Source organism: Cyrtonyx montezumae, unplaced genomic scaffold, assembly GCF_038088225.1.
Source record: "Cyrtonyx montezumae isolate F1298 unplaced genomic scaffold, pur_monq_1.0 scaffold_2, whole genome shotgun sequence".
In the NCBI taxonomy this organism is placed as follows: Eukaryota; Metazoa; Chordata; class Aves; order Galliformes; family Odontophoridae; genus Cyrtonyx; species Cyrtonyx montezumae.
The window spans coordinates 36,559,468-36,576,384 of NW_027071936.1; the positions used below are offsets into that span (position 1 = coordinate 36,559,468).

The 16,917-nt window shown below is 43.0% G+C and overlaps 1 protein-coding gene across 2 annotated transcripts in view; it reads left to right on the plus strand.

Moving 5' to 3' along the window:
• The window catches only part of ELOVL6 (ELOVL fatty acid elongase 6), a 65,247-nt gene extending 63,701 nt beyond the window's left edge, over positions 1–1,546 (plus strand). For both annotated transcript variants that reach the window (XM_065736900.1, XM_065736901.1), the window contains one exon: positions 41–1,546. In XM_065736900.1, coding sequence (XP_065592972.1) covers positions 41–465 — 425 coding nt within the window. In that variant the 3' untranslated portion in view covers positions 466–1,546. The remainder of the gene's footprint in view (positions 1–40) is intronic.
• Positions 1,547–16,917: the final 15,371 nt, after the last annotated feature.

Consider the following 16,917-nt stretch of genomic DNA (forward strand, 5'->3'; position numbering starts at 1 on the left):
CCCTTTTTTTTTTTCTTTCTTTTTTTTTTTTTTGTTACAGGAGATACAATATTCATTATTCTTAGGAAACAGAAGCTCATCTTCTTACACTGGTACCATCACATTACTGTGTTACTTTATTCTTGGTATTCCTACAAGGACATGGTGGCTGGCGGTGGCTGGTTTATGACCATGAACTATGGAGTGCACGCCGTTATGTACTCTTACTATGCCTTGCGGGCTGCTGGCTTCAGAGTGTCACGCAAGTTTGCCATGTTCATCACCTTGTCGCAGATCACCCAGATGTTGGTCGGCTGTGTAATCAACTACCTGGTCTTCTCCTGGATGCAGCATGGCCAGTGCCATTCCCACGTGCAGAACATCATCTGGTCCTCCCTCATGTACCTCAGCTACTTTGTGCTCTTCTGCCATTTTTTCTTTGAGGCCTATATTGGCAAAGCCACAAAAGCAAGGAAGGTTGAGTAGTGGTAGAAATGAGACAGAAGCCATAGCTCAGGGTCATCAAGAAGAACAAAATTACAAGAAAAGAAAATGGCACAAGGAAACACATATATGTATGGTGCAGCTAAAACTTGGCAGCTTAGGGAAAGTTAGCTTGGTTTAACCCAGTAAGTTTATGATCCTATCATGGTGAGGACTCACTGAAATCTACTCTAACTCAGAGGACTGCTGACAAAAGACTTCTTCCTTCTTGTACCTGCCTGCTCCAGAAAAGAAAGGAGAAAAGGAGAAACAGAAAAAACAAGTGAGAGAAAAAACAAGTGAGAAGAAAACAGAAGAAAAGCAGAAAGGAATAATACTGAGGGGAAAACAAACTACATTAAATAAATGGTGTGTTTTCCTGGGATGGAAGAGCCTTCTATTGTGAAAAGTTTCTAAATTCCTTCTAATAGTTTTTCAGCATTAAACTTGAACAAGGCGAAGCAGAGAGCTGACAAAAAAAAAAAAAAAAAAAGCAAGCCCATTTACATTCACAGTAGGATTGTGAAATTAAAATCTTTTCTCTAAAAGCTTTATACCTGTAGCCAAAATGAAACCCGAGAGGATGTCACGTGCACCTATGTGGAAAGTGGTTGAACTTCATTGTGGTCATGAATAGCAGCGAGAAGAGATTGAGTGCTCTGCTCTGTCCCGTGCCAGGGAAGTAGAGCTGGGAGGCAGGCACCTCTCTGGGGTGCAGGAAGGAGCAGGACTGGTACAAGAGCCTAATGTGAAAAGATGTGCTGTTGCAATACATATCTCAGCGAGTGCATTTTCCAAGTATGCTTTTCAGCTAAAGGCAAGGAGTTTCTGCAGCAGGATAAGTCATAGAGGGCTAAATCAACCGTTATTTGCTAAATTACCAGGGGCTAATAGCAGATGAATGTTCAGGAAGGAGACGGAGGCGACTCCTGAAACATGATTTTTAAGAATTACCCATTAATCTCAAATTAACCCACAGTAACACGGAATGGAATGAGAAATGAGAAGCCACCCTAGCCGGCGAGCGATGCCTCTTCCCATTGATTCCCAAGCTGTGTGCCAGACTAACCCACAAGGAGAGGGGAAGAGGTGCAGGACCGGGCAGTGCTGGGTGGTTCTGTGCCTCTGCACTCACCTGCCAGGCTGGGAGAAGATGTGCCAAGAGTCCTTCTCTGGTCACATGGAGATACTACTGCAAAACATGCCAGAATAGGATTTTCTTGGGATTGGTGTAGGAAATTAGTCTGAGCGGAGTGATTTTGCTGCAACGGCTTAGCTCTAATGTCCAGAGAGAATTGTTCTTCATTAAACGTGTATCTCACTCTCTGCAGAGTCTGTACTGTAACATCAGACTGACCACTAAAGAAGACACTCTTCTTCTCTGAAGTCATCTACAGAAATAAGGAGAAACGTATTTCGCTCTGAACCTTAGAGAGCTAGTTGATAACAGCCATATTCTCTCAAAGATGAATAGATTGCATTATCTGTGATACTCCAGTCCTTACAAAGCCAAATAAAATGTGTACAAGTTCCTAGTATTTCAAAGACGCAAATATGTAAACTTGATGTTAAATGTGTTAATGTAGTACTCTAAATTGTATCAGTTAGGTAGCTTAACTAAACAATTAGAAGAACTAGATCAACAAAATAGGGACTGCTGTTCTGCGTAGAATACACACACCTATAACTACACCCATATACACATTCTGTGAATTGTCAACGAGAAAAAAGCCCAGCAGCAGAGAATCACGTTTCCTGGCTAACGCAAAAGATTGTCATTATCTTTCTTGTTTTAATTTGAGATTGTACAGTGCAAAGGGTTTGGGTTTTTTTTCTAAATTATGATTTTCAGCTTTAATTGTGCTGTCATTCATGAAAGCTGCTTTAGTATCCTGTTAAGAGATGACAAGGGCTTTCGGTGTCTCATTATTTACAAAAGAAAAACAAATAAAGTTACATTCCATGTTATGTGAATGGTCTTACAAATCAAAATGCCTCTTTAGGCTGAAATCATAATTATAACAAGCAGAAATGACGTTTACATTTGTGTTAAGTTATTGATGTGCCGACGTTATTTTATGGTACACAACAAACAGCAAAATGTGATATCCAGTAATGAAGCTATGATATTCATTAATAGGACTACTGTATACATGGGAACAATAGACAAACCAATTAAATGTGTAAACCATTCTGTTTTACAGCTTGGGATTAGATAACTGTAATGCTGAGTAAGCCTTTGTCCTCGCGCTTAATTTTGCCCTGGCTAAGAACCAGGTTATGAAGACTGAGTAACAGGGAATACCCAAAATTCAAGCCTCCTACCCCTAGATGGGAAACGCTAGTAGACGCCCCATTGTGCCTCACAAGGAGCTACATGCAACCCCTGGTAGCTAGAGGCTTGCAGGTAGAGGCTTAAAAACCCAAGAATCTTTTCAAGCAGGAAATAATACTGCAGCTACGTGAAGACCTGTGGCCCAACTTTAGCACAAACAGAAAACAGGGTGGGTTGCTAACGAGTGTGCAAACAACCCACTGTGTTTTGTACACTGTGTTCCTTAATTGCGTAAGTTAAAAAAATAAAAAAAAATTAAAAAAGAAGCATTCTGTGCATGCCAGATGGAAACGCTGGCAATGCCAACACTGAGTTCAGCAGAAAAGGCATTTTACACTGTTCTCTGAAAGCCCTTGCAGGTGCTGTTTGATACCAACCTGCCTGCATTCCCTGTGAGCGCTCAGGTTAGACTTAGAGGTGTCCCCAGCCATACCAAATGTAAGGTCCCTTCTCTGCTGCCTGGGCAGCAGCTCCAGAACAGGGGCTGGCCTCCAGGCCTCCTCCAGATACAGTACAGGCGTGCCCTAGACATGCAGGGGAACCAGTGGGAGGGGTCTGGTGGGAGGATAGTTTTGCAGGAGAGTATGTGTGCAGGGAAAGGACAGCAAGATCAGACCCGTAAGGAACAAATGAGGGTTCAACTGCCATCAGAAGTTGGGTGTCACACTGCTGTTTGCTTCAGGAGCTGGCATGTCACAGAGGCATTTCCACAGGTCATATGGCCATAAAGCTTTTGCTCTGAAATTTTACACTGGAGGCAAATGTGGCAACATTAAAGAAGTTGGAGGATAAGACCAAAGTAAACATATGCTGTTTTTTCTTTTTTTTTTTTTTTCCCTAAGAAGTGCATACTTGATATTTAGACATCACTTTTAACCCTCTCAATATGTACTTAAACAGTGAGGCAGTCATCCCTAAGTTATTGACACCTCTAATATTCCAGCTGTTCCAACCAAACACAGCTAATTGGGTCTTACTGATTTCCCCTGGTTTGAGCCTTGAGGTCACACTTGCTCACTTTTCTGTCACTACCATAAACCTTTTTTTTTTGTTTGTTTGTTTTTTGTCAAAAGCTTAAAGTAAAGCCTCAGTTCTACCATACATACTTTGGGGGACTGCAGCTTGCACAGCGCACCAAATATTATGGGATCTGTGACAGTGACCACAGTGCTGTCAGGGGATTCACTGCTGAAGTCAGGCAAGTTACACTGATGATACGGTCAGTCTGCCAGGGCTGGAGTCTTTGTTTTATGTCAGACACATTCATCCAATCTGCTGAAATACAGGGTTGTGTAGGTTTACCTGTAGGCTACCATGAGCAGGATTGGGTAGGGAAACAACAAAAAGCTGGGTAATTGCAAACCCCCTTCAAGCTGTGCCTGTGAGAAGGAAAGCCCTCGTGCTGACAAGAGTCCTGTAAGTCAGTCACTAACAACGTGCATCTCAGCTCACTGATAACACATAAGCGGCTGCTTCCCAAAGACATCTTTCACCACAGTTTCAGAGGAAAACTAATAAAAGCACTGTCTTACCATAAGGGTTGAAGCATGAGAAAGGAATCCCTTGGTGAGGTCCAGCTGAGCAGCAGGGATAGATAAAGCCTCTTTGGTAAGGGAGTGCAAGCTGCAGGCGAGGTGGCAGTGCAGACTGGTCAGTGTCCAGGCAGGGAGGAAGCATTGGGGCCAGAGCTGAGTCTCCATCTGGGCTGACTCGTGCCCGGTGCTGCTTGTCATGAGGCAGGCTGCAGCCAAAGGCCTCCTGTGGTCCGCTGATCTGTGCTTTTAACAGCCAGCCAGCTGCTGGGCCTGTCGTTTTTCTCTCCTAAAAAGAAAAACATGGGAGAATGAATTAACTGAGAGCAACGACACCTAGGGGATCAATATCAGGTTTTCAGGTAGCAGCCAGTGTAAGGCACCAATTTAAGGCAGCAGTTACCAGGGCTGTGACACAGCAGCCTTTATAAGCACGTGCCATAATATCTTTAGTATTTGTATTCTGCCTCTGTAGTTCAGAACCAATAATGGAGCTATTGATACACAAGTTGTAAAAGCACAACCGCTTTTAAATAACAAAAGTGGCTTTGGGTGAGGAAGAAAGCTCAGCAGAGTGCAGACTGTGCCACATCAGCTCAGCACGTGGCTGAATACTTACAGAAAATGAGATTGCTGGTGAGGTGCCCAGAGAAGTCCACCCGTTTTGCACTGATCTGTCGCAGCACAGTGGGTTCAGAGAGCAGTGACATGAAGCACCCAGGCCCTGGTGTTAGTCCTCTGTCCTATTCCCCAGGCTTGACTCCTTGAGCCCTCTAAAAGAGAAGCAATACAACTCAGTATTGTCAGTGTGTTTCTACTCTTTTAGTTCAGTACATTGTCATAGAATCCCACAGAATGGCAGCAGTTGGAAGGGACCTCTAGAGACCATCAAGTCCAACCCTCCTGCTGAAGCTGACAAAATATAGCAGAGGATGGTTGTCCATTCCATTTATTTTATTAACACCAAGCTAAAAGATGAGTCCCTGATCCTGCTATCACAAATGTTCCACGGTAGTCAGTGTACATGGACACAGAAACCCTTTGCTTACAGGGGCAAGGACAGGATCAGTGCCTTGTTGCAGACTTATTTTCTAGCAGAGTAACAACCACACACAGGGCAGAATTAATTTGATTTCTTAAACACAAATAAGGCACAAGAGCCCTCCAGCTAAGAGAGACCAGGGATGTCTCAGTGCTCAATAAAATGCTGCATGAAGTGGGGTCAGAGGGTATTTCCCAATGGGTATGAAGTGATATTCCCCTGATATAGCGACCTTCCTGAGAAGTCTCATGTCTGTCTGGCCCTGGACAGCTTCAGTCAGAGTTGTGTGCTGGAAAAACACTGCTCTGATTGATTTATCTGCTTTCTCTAAAGAGCCACTACATGCTTTAGGCTTTCAGGAGCCTTAAAGCTTGATCTAGATTTCTATTCAGAAAAAAAAAAGGAAAAAAAAAAAAGGGGGAAATGTAATACATGTACAATAGCTAAGAGAGAATAGTATGAGAAATATCTTTATTTTACCATTTTCAAATGGCTATTTCACTACATAAAAGGAAGTTTTTATTTTTATTTTTTTTTTGGTATATTGATATTCCAAATAAAATTTTAACTTTTGGTTCAAAATAAAACGTATCTCCGTGTTTTATTAATCCATAGTACCCAATCAGTTCCCTATAGTGCCTTCAAGTCCAGCTGTTGAGAAAGAAAAACAGTTCTCTGGCCATCAGACTATAGCTTGGCTGCTCTGCCTTTCGTTTCCCAGCAAATGTCTGCCACATTCCTATTTCCATGTGCCACACAGAAGTGCTATGCACATTTTCTTTGTGAGCACACACATGGATCTGTATGACTTGAGTGCAGCACAGCTGATGCTCACACGTCCTCTATATTCACATCTGCCCTTTGGCAGTCCTGATCTCTGCATCTCCAGGGTGAAACAAAACCTGAACCTTCGTGTGCCCTTTTATTCCTGAGCTTTTTGGAATGTGCTATATAAAATCATATATTTCTGTTGATAAAAGCTTTACATGTCACAGGCAAAGGATTTTGGAGGGGAAATAGGTATTTTTTTCCGTGAGAATTTTACTAAAAGTACCAGGATTGGTACTAGGATTGGTCAGGCCCATATTTGGACTGGTTGGGGAAAAAAACAGTGACATTTACAGCCCAGTGGTGGCACAGGAATTGCCAAGGGCACTGAAAGCCTTTTCCCCACACATTCATCAGGCAGACAGTGGAACCCAGCTAACAAGGGCTTTGCTGTTCACCTCATTGGCTTTTGACATGGCTTTATCTACGTAAGATAAATGGCACACATGGCTGATGGAAATTCAGAGCACGTCTGCAAGATACCCAAGTCTGCAGCTTTTGAGGGGAGCCCTGTTTACTCAGGAACACTTGTGCAAGCAAGGCCTGGTTTAGGGAGATAAAAGCTATCTCTTAGAGGAATGAACATGACACTGTGTCATTTCTGACTAGAACCCACAGCTACTTCCACGCACTGAGATTTAGACTGGAAGGATGTAACACATTGAGCCACAGGTAAACAAACAAACCCTCACATCTGGTAACTGGTACAGTGCAAGCATGGAACTTGGATACAGGCAAAAGCTGAAGAGGAAGAGGCGCTCTGCTCTAGCACAGCATGGGTGCAAGGAATCCTTGTCCTGAGGGTCCCTGATCCTGTCCATGGGCTGTAACTGCACTCCAGAGGGGGGCAGAGATGACCCAGGGGGCCTGGAGAAGGCTTTGGGAAATGGGGTGACCAAGAGATACTATCAGAGATGATGGGATTTTTGCTTCTGGGGTCACAGCTAATATCAGCAGTGCACTGAGGGCAGTAGAGATGGTCAGACTGTTAACAGGACTTGTTTAAAACAAAAAGTAAGGGTATGCAGAGACAGCTGGCTTCTCAGAAACGTCTATTGGATCTGGCTAACTGCATGGTCAAGAGAAAACTGAACAACTTATGAAGACACCAGTTGAAGCTCTTACTTCTGGCTGAGGGCCTTAGAGCACTCCCACCCTACCTTCTACTGGAGCAGCAAGCCTTGTGAGGGCACAAGGCAAAATCTATGTAAGCTAAGGTTGTTAAATATGGTTATACTTACCAAACAAACTTCAGGATATCTGCTCACAGAGTAATATATAACTGTCTGTGTGGACACCTTTGATCTGATATTTTCTCTGCATGATCTTGGAATAACAGTCACCAAGGTTGGAAAAGACCCTTAAGATCATTTGGTCCTATCATCCACCTATCACCAATACCACCCATTAGCCATATCCGTAAGTTCCACATCTCCACATTTCTTGAGCACCTCCAGGGATGGTGGTGGAGTCAAGCTCTGGGCAGCTTGTTCCAATGCATCATCACTCCTTCAGAGAAGAAATCCTAATATCCAACCTGGACCTCCCCTGGTACAACTTAAAACCATTATCTCTTGTGCTATCACTGTTACCTGAGAGAAGATCTTTGGCTTGTTCAAATTAAATGGGGCAAAACCTGTTCCTTTAAGCAGAAGAAGAGGAAAATGAGATGTGGCTGCATGCCAGGATCATTGCATACAGCAAGTAGTTTTGGTGGGCTACAAGGATTTGCACACAGAGGCTGGGAACACCTACCTTGCTCAGAGGGTATGGGCAAGAGAGAAATCCTTTGTAGCCAGCTGCCAAGCACTGGTAGGAAAGAATAAGGCTCCTCTCCTTTCTCTATTACAGCAAGGTTAAGAAGCCTAGGGGTTGTTCTCTGGGAATAAAAGCATCAGATTGCTGGGCAGTGGCCAGCTGTCAACAGCACCAAGGGTGCTTTCCAGACATGAATGATTTAGTTCCATGCAGGTGTCATTCTTTTTTTTTAAATGATTGAAGCAGTAATGGTAATTTAAAAGAAGAAGTCCAGACTACTGCTTTAAGTAAACTGTTCCTCAGTCCTACTGATAAGCTCAGATGGCACTCTGCAGTCTGAAGAGCTCTACTGCAGTTCTGAAGACCATTCTTTGCAAACATAAAAGAGAAAGGAAAGCGCCCAGGATAATAACAAGCCAAGACCTTGTGCATGCAGTAGCCTACAGAGCCGAGACCAAGCAAGAACCACAGAATCCTTAAAGTTGGAATTGACCTTTAAAGTTCACCTGGTCCAACTCCCCTGCAATGAATGGGGACATTGAGATATCTCTCTTTCAGTCTTTTTTGTTTGTTTGTTTTTACTCATGTAGAAGTCTTTCACTTACGCAAAAATGTAAGGCGGTATTATCCATTGGCTTCCATAACTATTTGCAAGGGCCTCAAGTGTGAAAACTCCAGTCCTGTTTGCAACTTGCCTGAACTATTCCCAGTCATACTTGCCTATATCTGTTCATGTCTGTGGCAGCAGTCATGCACTGCACAAGAGTAGAGCAAGAAGACTATGCTGAATTCACACCAGCTGTTTATACTGTCACGTAATGTATACCTTATAGTGATTATAACTTTGCAGAGGGAGGAATAATTAAAATAATTAAGTCAAGATGAACCATAAAACCTGAAGGAGTAGCATTCATTAGAGAGCGACTCATCTTTAAGCATATTCCTCAATTGCAGCTGGAGCCAAGTATTGCTATAATTATCACTAACAAGGAACATTTCAAAAGTCAATATATAGAAAGACTCAAAAGAAAATACTGTGGGATTTAAGCTAAGCTGATTTCTCCATTGGTCATGTAAATGCTAAGAAGGGAACAAATCTCTTCCATGAAAAAAAGGAATCTCGCCAGCAGGATTTCTTAACACATCCTAAGCTTTGGAGTAACTACTGCACTGACACTTCTTCAGCTTGTTTTCGAAGACTCAAAGTGAAAATCTCAATGTAACAATTAGAGGGCAGTACTAATTACAGGGTTTGTGTGATCTCATCCTCTAAGCACGATTCCTCTCCTCCCACAGCTCCTGCTGCTCACTGCCAGCTGTCTGCACCTGTGCAGAGGTCACCTATCGAGGACCTGCTGCCAGGTGGTGACAGTCTCTGCTCTGCAGTACAAAAAGACCATGGATGCACGGTGCCTGTGTGGCTCTCTGCCTCTCTTTAGTGCAGCAGGAGCAGCTCGCAGTGCAGCTAGGCCAGCCAGTGCTTCCCTTTCCTGCAAATGCTTGGGTTGATAAGCCCTCAGCTGGGAACAGATCCTAAAATAAAAGCTCACATCAGGTTCTGCTGTTGCACCTTCCAAAGACAGAGGTTGGTGCTGCAGTCGAAGGAAGCAAAACAATCAGCCCATGCAGATGTAGGAGCCACTGCCTCACCAGAGAGATTCGGCTTTAGTGCCACAATCAAATGCCATGAGTGCATGATACCCATTGAGGTTTTCTGGACAGAATTTAAAGGATGAAGAAAAGCAGCAACTTTCCATTGGGAGCACTGTGCTGTGAGAGTGGGGGACATGAATGAGGTGCAATTCAAAGCATGCTTCCACTGCACCACATGGCACTCTGTGGTCCATGAGCAGCGAATGGCAAATGAGGAAAGAAAAGGTATGCGTCCCAACACAAGCATTGCCTTCAGAAGAAAGTGAGCATCTCTGTGGCTTCTCTAGCTGCCTGCCCTATGCCTTCCCCCAGCACTTCTCTGCTCTAATTTCTTTTTAATTTTCTGCTTCCAGTTGGATGGTTAAAATCATTCATGTGAGACCACAGAGTTTACAGTGCAGCAAATCCCTCTGGCCTGCTGGATCTGCCCTATGGTGTTGGTGGCCATAGGTCAAGTTCCTGCTGCCACAGGTATATTGGGCATCTAAAGGCAAAGACTGTAGATGCAGAAGTGGCAAAGGAAGCCTCTTCTGCTCGCTCTCTCTTCAACTGCTAGCCGGAAGGATTCTCAGATCAACGAGTAACTCCTGTTTTACCAAGCCTGATACTGATCAAAGACAGCAGCATTTCCCACACCTCTAGGGAAGAGAATCACAGGTGGCGTGCTGTGCTGTTAGGATGTTTGGTACCAAGAAACCAAGCTCCTATGATGTTTCTACAGGTCTATATTTTCCCACTAGAAGAGCTGCCAAAATCAAATTTCCTTGCTTCAACTGTTAATGAAGCAGAAGACATCTCAGCATTCTTTCCGTCTCTTTCTGCTTTTCCTCCTTTTTAAGAAGTCTTTGTCTTATGGCACAGCTTGTGGAGTTGCTAAGTCTGGGACAAGGGAGCACCAATGAATCATTTCTCCATCTTTAGTGAAGTTATCAAAGAAGAACATACAAAGCCAAGAGAAGCAGAAACAAAACAATCTTGCTTGGGAATAGAAACCACTATTTTTCTTTCATATGATGCAGTTACTTTTTTTCCTAGTATCTGACATAAAATAGACTGAGGCAAATCTGTCTCTGCTACTAGCCTGACAGCCACATGGAATTTCAGCGGAAAGTACTTCAAAAAAGCTGTACAGTTCATTCAAATAGTAGTTTAAATGACAAAGAGATAAAATGAAGGAAGTAGATATCACTCAGTTACTGTTAAGTCTATAAGATCTTGTAAATAGAGGAAGATCAGTGAGCATAACTAGAATTAAAATCACTGCGTGGACCACAATACCTGTGTGTCAAGCACAACAGATTAGATGAGCTTTATTTGGCTGTAACCCAAAACCCTTTAATAAAACAGCATTGCTTATCCTTCTATTTTCAATCCAGGGTTAGGACATAGTTCTATAGCAGGTATACTTAAAAAGCAATTGTTTTGCCCAAACGGTGCAGCAAGCCACAACACAGACCAAGTTACGTTGATTCCCTGCACCATTATTTTTACACTTAGACTTCCAGACCACAAAAACCATTTACAGAAAGTCACAGAAAAAATTACTCCCATTCATCCAAGTAAGTAAGAGCCATTCAGTGTGATAAAGAACAAACAAAAATCCTATGTTACAGATAGTAATTCAGTCACTACCTATTTATGTATCAGCCAAAATTGGAAGTTTTTTCCTAATCCTACCTCCTTCCTCTACCTAAGTGGGGGTTTGATTGAATTCCTACAAACATGTCCTGCAGATAGGTGTAAGTTTTGCAGAGGCACGATTTTTTTTTTTTAAATATATTACAGTGGCTTTCAGTCAGAATGATTTAATGCCACGGGACTTCTTGCTCTCTGCTCTTGAGTAATTTCAAAACTTGATGAAATATCTCACGCAGAGCTTCTTCTGAATCATGCCAGCCACAGAGCAGCTCCTTCTCTGGAGATGAATAGAAAACTAATTCTGTTTTGAATCATACACATGCACTGTAAATTGCAAGCTGACACATTATTTTTCATTCTATGGGGTGCACGAAGGCCTTTTTGGGAGAAGAATTCTTTGCTACTGACAGTCACTTTCTCATTCATTAAAACAAAATCATGTTTCCCGATGATAATCTCTATTATTCTGAAAATAGAAAGCCTCAAAAACATCAATAGATAAATTTTCAAATAACGGCCATTCTGAAGAAGGCCATTCAGAAAGTCTCGTTCTGAAACAGACAGCTGGTTTGACCTTCTCAGGCTGTTCTTCAGAGCATCCATGGAGGATTTATAGCACATGCATAAGCAAATGGTAGAAGCAGGAGGAGAGGAGTGCTGCAGCGGACTGTATGGCAAGGCTGTGGTGTGGCATTTCTACCACTGGAAGTACTGAAGAATGGAGTATTTCTTAGGAGGATACAATATTACAGGAGAATGTGGTATTGTTATGAAGATAGTTGTCCTTCATTTCAGAGCAGAAAGAGCTAGGTAATCTATTGGATTGTCTCTCAGTCCGGTGCTCCTTCCTATGACTGTTATTATGACCCTTAATGGGTTTTCTAAGCATACTAGAGCCAGATAAAGCATTTTCTGAGAAAAACAAAGCTCATGATTACCAAGTTGTATGCTTGGTAATAACAGTACAACATTTCATTTTCTAAAAATGGCTGAACAGGTTTTATTCCAGTGGATCAGATATGGCTGGGAAAGTATACTTAACTTGTGGAAAACAATCGAAAGAAGCCTTCATGCAGCTACTGGCAGAAAAATTTTAAAAGCATAATCAGTCTATGTATGAAATTAATGGAAAATTATGATAGAGAAGCAGTAAATCTGAGAAGCAACCACTGTTTCTCCAAGAGTCACCTTGAGCCACGGATGGCAACAGAATTTCTATGAAGTTTCAACAGCAAACATTAATGTATTCTGTCCTAAGACAGATTCATAGAATCATGGAATCTCCAAGGTTGGAAAAGACCCCTATCCACCTACCACCACATTCACTAACCCATGTCTCTCACTGCCACATCCCTATTGTTCGTGAACACATCTCCAGGGACAGTGACCACAACACCACCCTGGGCAGCCCATGCCAACGCCTGATCACCTCTTTTAGAGTGGTTTTTAATATGCAACCTGAACCTCCTTTGCCACAGCTTGAGGCCATTCTCCCTCCTCCTAGTTAAACATCTGATTTTGAGAAGACAAACAAGAAAAGCTTTCCACCAGGTTTTGCATTTTCTGGTTGAAATCTTTGCTGAAGCAATAATAAGCACAATGCACAGAAGTGTTTAGGAAGGAACCAGTGTCTCTGAATGTGAGTTGCAGGGGAAAATCCTCATGAAATGCAGGTTTCTCTTTCCTACCAGCCCTTCCATGGCAGCCATTCTTAGAGTGCCCTCTGCAAGGTGCTGAGTCTCTCTTACATCTTTCTCCTTCCTAACCCCCCATTTCCTTACTGGAATTAATTTTCCTGCACACTTACTTGTTTAATAATAACTGCCCCTTGCTGAATGTTATTTGACAATATCTGATGAAGCAGTATGAAGAAATAGGCAAGTCATAAACCAGCTCCAATTAAAAAAAGTTCCACTTAGAGCATGAAACAAATACCCCAAGCAGCATCAAGTACCAATAAATAAACAAGTAAATAAATAAATAAATAGGACAATTAAGATGTGGAGATGTGTTTGCATCTGCCCAGAATGCTTACGGATGCACGTGCTGTTTATATACAGACTGAAGAGCTTGCAGGCAGCAGCTTAAAACACACATTGTGCAGGGGCACACAAAGCCAGTGGGAATCCTGCCTGTATCTCAGTAACCAGGGTCTCCCTGCAGCAAAACCCATCTTAATTGAGTTGTTGTTTCTCATTCTTCATCTAAACTTGGATCATGCTGGGAATATCTGAAGACAGATATTTTTTGCTTTAACTCCGCATGCAACAGAACACCTTGGTTTACAACTCGCATACCCATGGGCTACAGCCCAGTTGCAGTGGGGAAAAGCCCACTCATGGCTCTGCATGGAGGCTGCCTGAGAAGAGAGAGGGCCAGAACTGTTCTAGAGCCCAGGCTTCAGTATTTGCAGATCTGGTGCATGTTCTGGGGACATATAAGTGAAGCCTGAGAGGAAAATGCCTGCACAGCAAGGCCAGCTGCAAAAAGCAGTCTGAGGAGGCAAAGCACAGCTGTAAGCTGCCCCTCATCACTGGGGTCCTGTTTGCACAAATGACCAAATTCCATTTCACAGAGCTTTCATTTTCCACATGTAGAACACTAACTCCAAAAATCAAACAAGATATTTCAGAGTAATAGGCGCAGCTTATTCTTTGTTACAGAGGGCCAGATCCAGGTGTCACACAAATTCAATCCAAACACCTTTTTGAGGCTTTAGATTATTATTTCCACCAAGACCGTATCTTACAGAAACATCTGCTGATTGGGAAAGCGGAGAAGCAAAGAGGAAAGGCTTTGTTTTCAGACATAACAACTGTGTGTCAACTGCCTCGAGAAACCGCAAAATGCCTCCCGCATCGTACATTTGATCCAAGAAACCCATCACCGCGTTTACTTACGAAGCGCTCGAAATGGATCCCGGGCAGACTCGCTCCCCGACGCCGGCAGCCGCCGCCGTGTCTCCTTCCCTGTGCCAAAGCCCCCTCTGCTGGACGCCAGCCCTCCTCTGCCTCCGAGCGGTGGGCGAGCGGGGGAAACGATCCTCTGACCCGCTGAGCTGAGCCCATCAGGGCTGCCTCAAGGCACAGGTGAGCAGAAGGTGTCAGAGGACCTGATTTGACAGCAAACCACCTGCTGCTGCACTGCCGGTTTGTTCTTCTGTCTGTCGCTTAACTGTGGTCCAAAAGCATGAGTTTGGTGGGTAGCCTGTCTGTAACAAAGTCTCCATTCAGCCTGAGACATTCTTCCTGATGGCTCGGAGCAGAGGTCTCTTGTTTCAACGCTATCCAAATGGGTTATCTACACTATGCTGTGTTTTTTACTGTACTGAAAATGATGTTCTACACAAGCATGTGTTTGAGAGGCACTAATGCAGCCATTCACTCTGACTCAACAGAGACTAAACACAACAGCAAGTCCTCAAAAACAAACAAAAAACATGGGGGATACAGTTAGTTTGCAATAAATCTCTTCTAAATATGGCTTGCTGGAGTGATGTGACAGCATCCCACTATGACAGGAGGGAAAACATCCCCAGAAAGCAAAGGGATGGTTTGGAGAAGTGAGAATCCCAAACCTTTTGAAAGGTGAGAATAAAAAGCAGCTGAAACACATGACTGAGAAGGAAGGTGTAATTTTGTGGAGGCTTCCAGGGTAGAAGAGGTGGGGCAGTTTTGCGGGTAGAGCTAATGAAATTAGAGACTCAGAAAGAGACGAAGGAAGTACTCCCACCCAAAAGGAAGGTTTCTGTGAGAGGAGGAACAGCCTGCACAGCTGTTCAAACTGGTTCACTGCAGTGAACAGCCACTCAACAAATTTCCCTTCTTCTGGAAAGCAATGAAGTTATATAATGTACTTTTCCTTTGACAGACATATTGTAAATAAGTGTATTACTGTGAACTCTGACTTATTTTCTAGAGTGTGTGTTCCACATGGGCAAGAACAGGTATTCTTTCTTGCTTCTCTGTTGCAGAAGCCATCTCTACCTACCAGTCTGACCTCAGGATCCAGATGGAAAACAAACAGGACAGGAAAACCTTCCTTGAATTGTGCTTTTAAAAGCCACTAACTCTGACAAAATAAAACTTCACAAGCCTTGATTAGCAATGTCATCTAACACGCCCTTTCCTGACTTCCTTCTTTACATTCCTGGAAATTGGAATATAACATCATGCAGCAGAGAGCTTGCCTGAAGCTTCCACCATAGCTCAACTCCTTGACCTCCAAAGCATTTGCTCAAAACTGCTGCCAACTTTATCCTTTTGTCTTCTCCTTCTTCCTATGCACCCTGTAAATTCGGCTCTTTCATTCCCTCCAAGCAATTACTTGCTCAGACCGAGGCTGTGTCAAAGGGATCTTGTCCTGGGTTGTTATCTCAATTCAGCCATGTGGAAATGGCTTTTCTTCTTTTTCTGAGCTTCTTCCTACTTGAATTTTAAAACTTGCAGTTACAGCTCTGTAATTTTCAACCACTTTAGATTCAGTCTTTCATCCCTAGCTGGAGCTGGAACAACCCACTCTCAACAAACTACATCCAGGGATGGATGTGCCCCGTCTCTTTTCATTTGCAGGACACTGGAGACCAATCATAATTTCCTCAAAAGTATTGCTAGTTCTATGATTCCAGAAAGAACTATTATATTCTCTAAATTGTAGTCGCAAGTGCCATTCTGCAAACTACACAACCGTTTAATCTACCAATTATTTTAATAAATGGATGTATAATTATCTACCGAGTCAGCTTGTAAGCAAATACTTTGTTCCCAAACTGACTGTGGCTTGGCTGTGATGGATCATGCTTGGGACAAGTTCCAGCCCCTGGTTGGGAGAGCAAAAATCATTGTGCAGCAAAATTCATGCCTCTGTTGCACTGAATACTTTTGCATCACAGTCTGAATTAAACTCCTTTCAAATATTTGTCCCTATGAAATTTGTTACCAGAGAACAGTCAAAACCAAACACAGAACTAGCTGCCAAAATTCCTTCAACTGTTAATATAGAGCATACACATTTTTACAACACCCGCTTTCAAGTGCACAGCTCTACGCCCTCAGCCAGCAACAAAGCCTCTCATTGATAGTGCTAAGGTCAAAATCCATATGATTTAATAACAGCATCTTTACCAGCCTGCTTCAGAGATGATAGGAAGAGTTGTTAACAGTCTCATAAATCCAGCCAAAAAGATTAACCAAGCTGCCCAGTCATATGTTACTACTGAATATATATGTTCTTTGAGCATGGTGAATAAACACATCTGTGTTTACTGTTATATGCTGATTGGAGCCATTGTTTCCCTGTATATTAGTGCATATATCATATCATAAAAGCATAGAATGGCTTAGGTTGAAAGGGACCTTAAAGATCACCCAGTTCAAACTCCTTGCTGTGGGCTGGTTGCCCCCCACCAGCTCAGGCTAACCAGGGCCCTGCCCAGCCTGGCCTTGGACACCTCCAGGGATGGGGCAGCCACGATCACTCTGAGCAGCCAGTGCCAGGGACTCACTGTCCTCCAAGTAAAGAATTTCCTCCTAATATGTAACCTAAATCTCCCCTCTTTTAGTTTAAAGCCATTCCTCCTCATCATACCACTATCAGACCATATAAAAAGTCATTTCTGAACACCTATCAGCATTATGCTTCAATATATCTTTTGATGTATTGGCTATGGC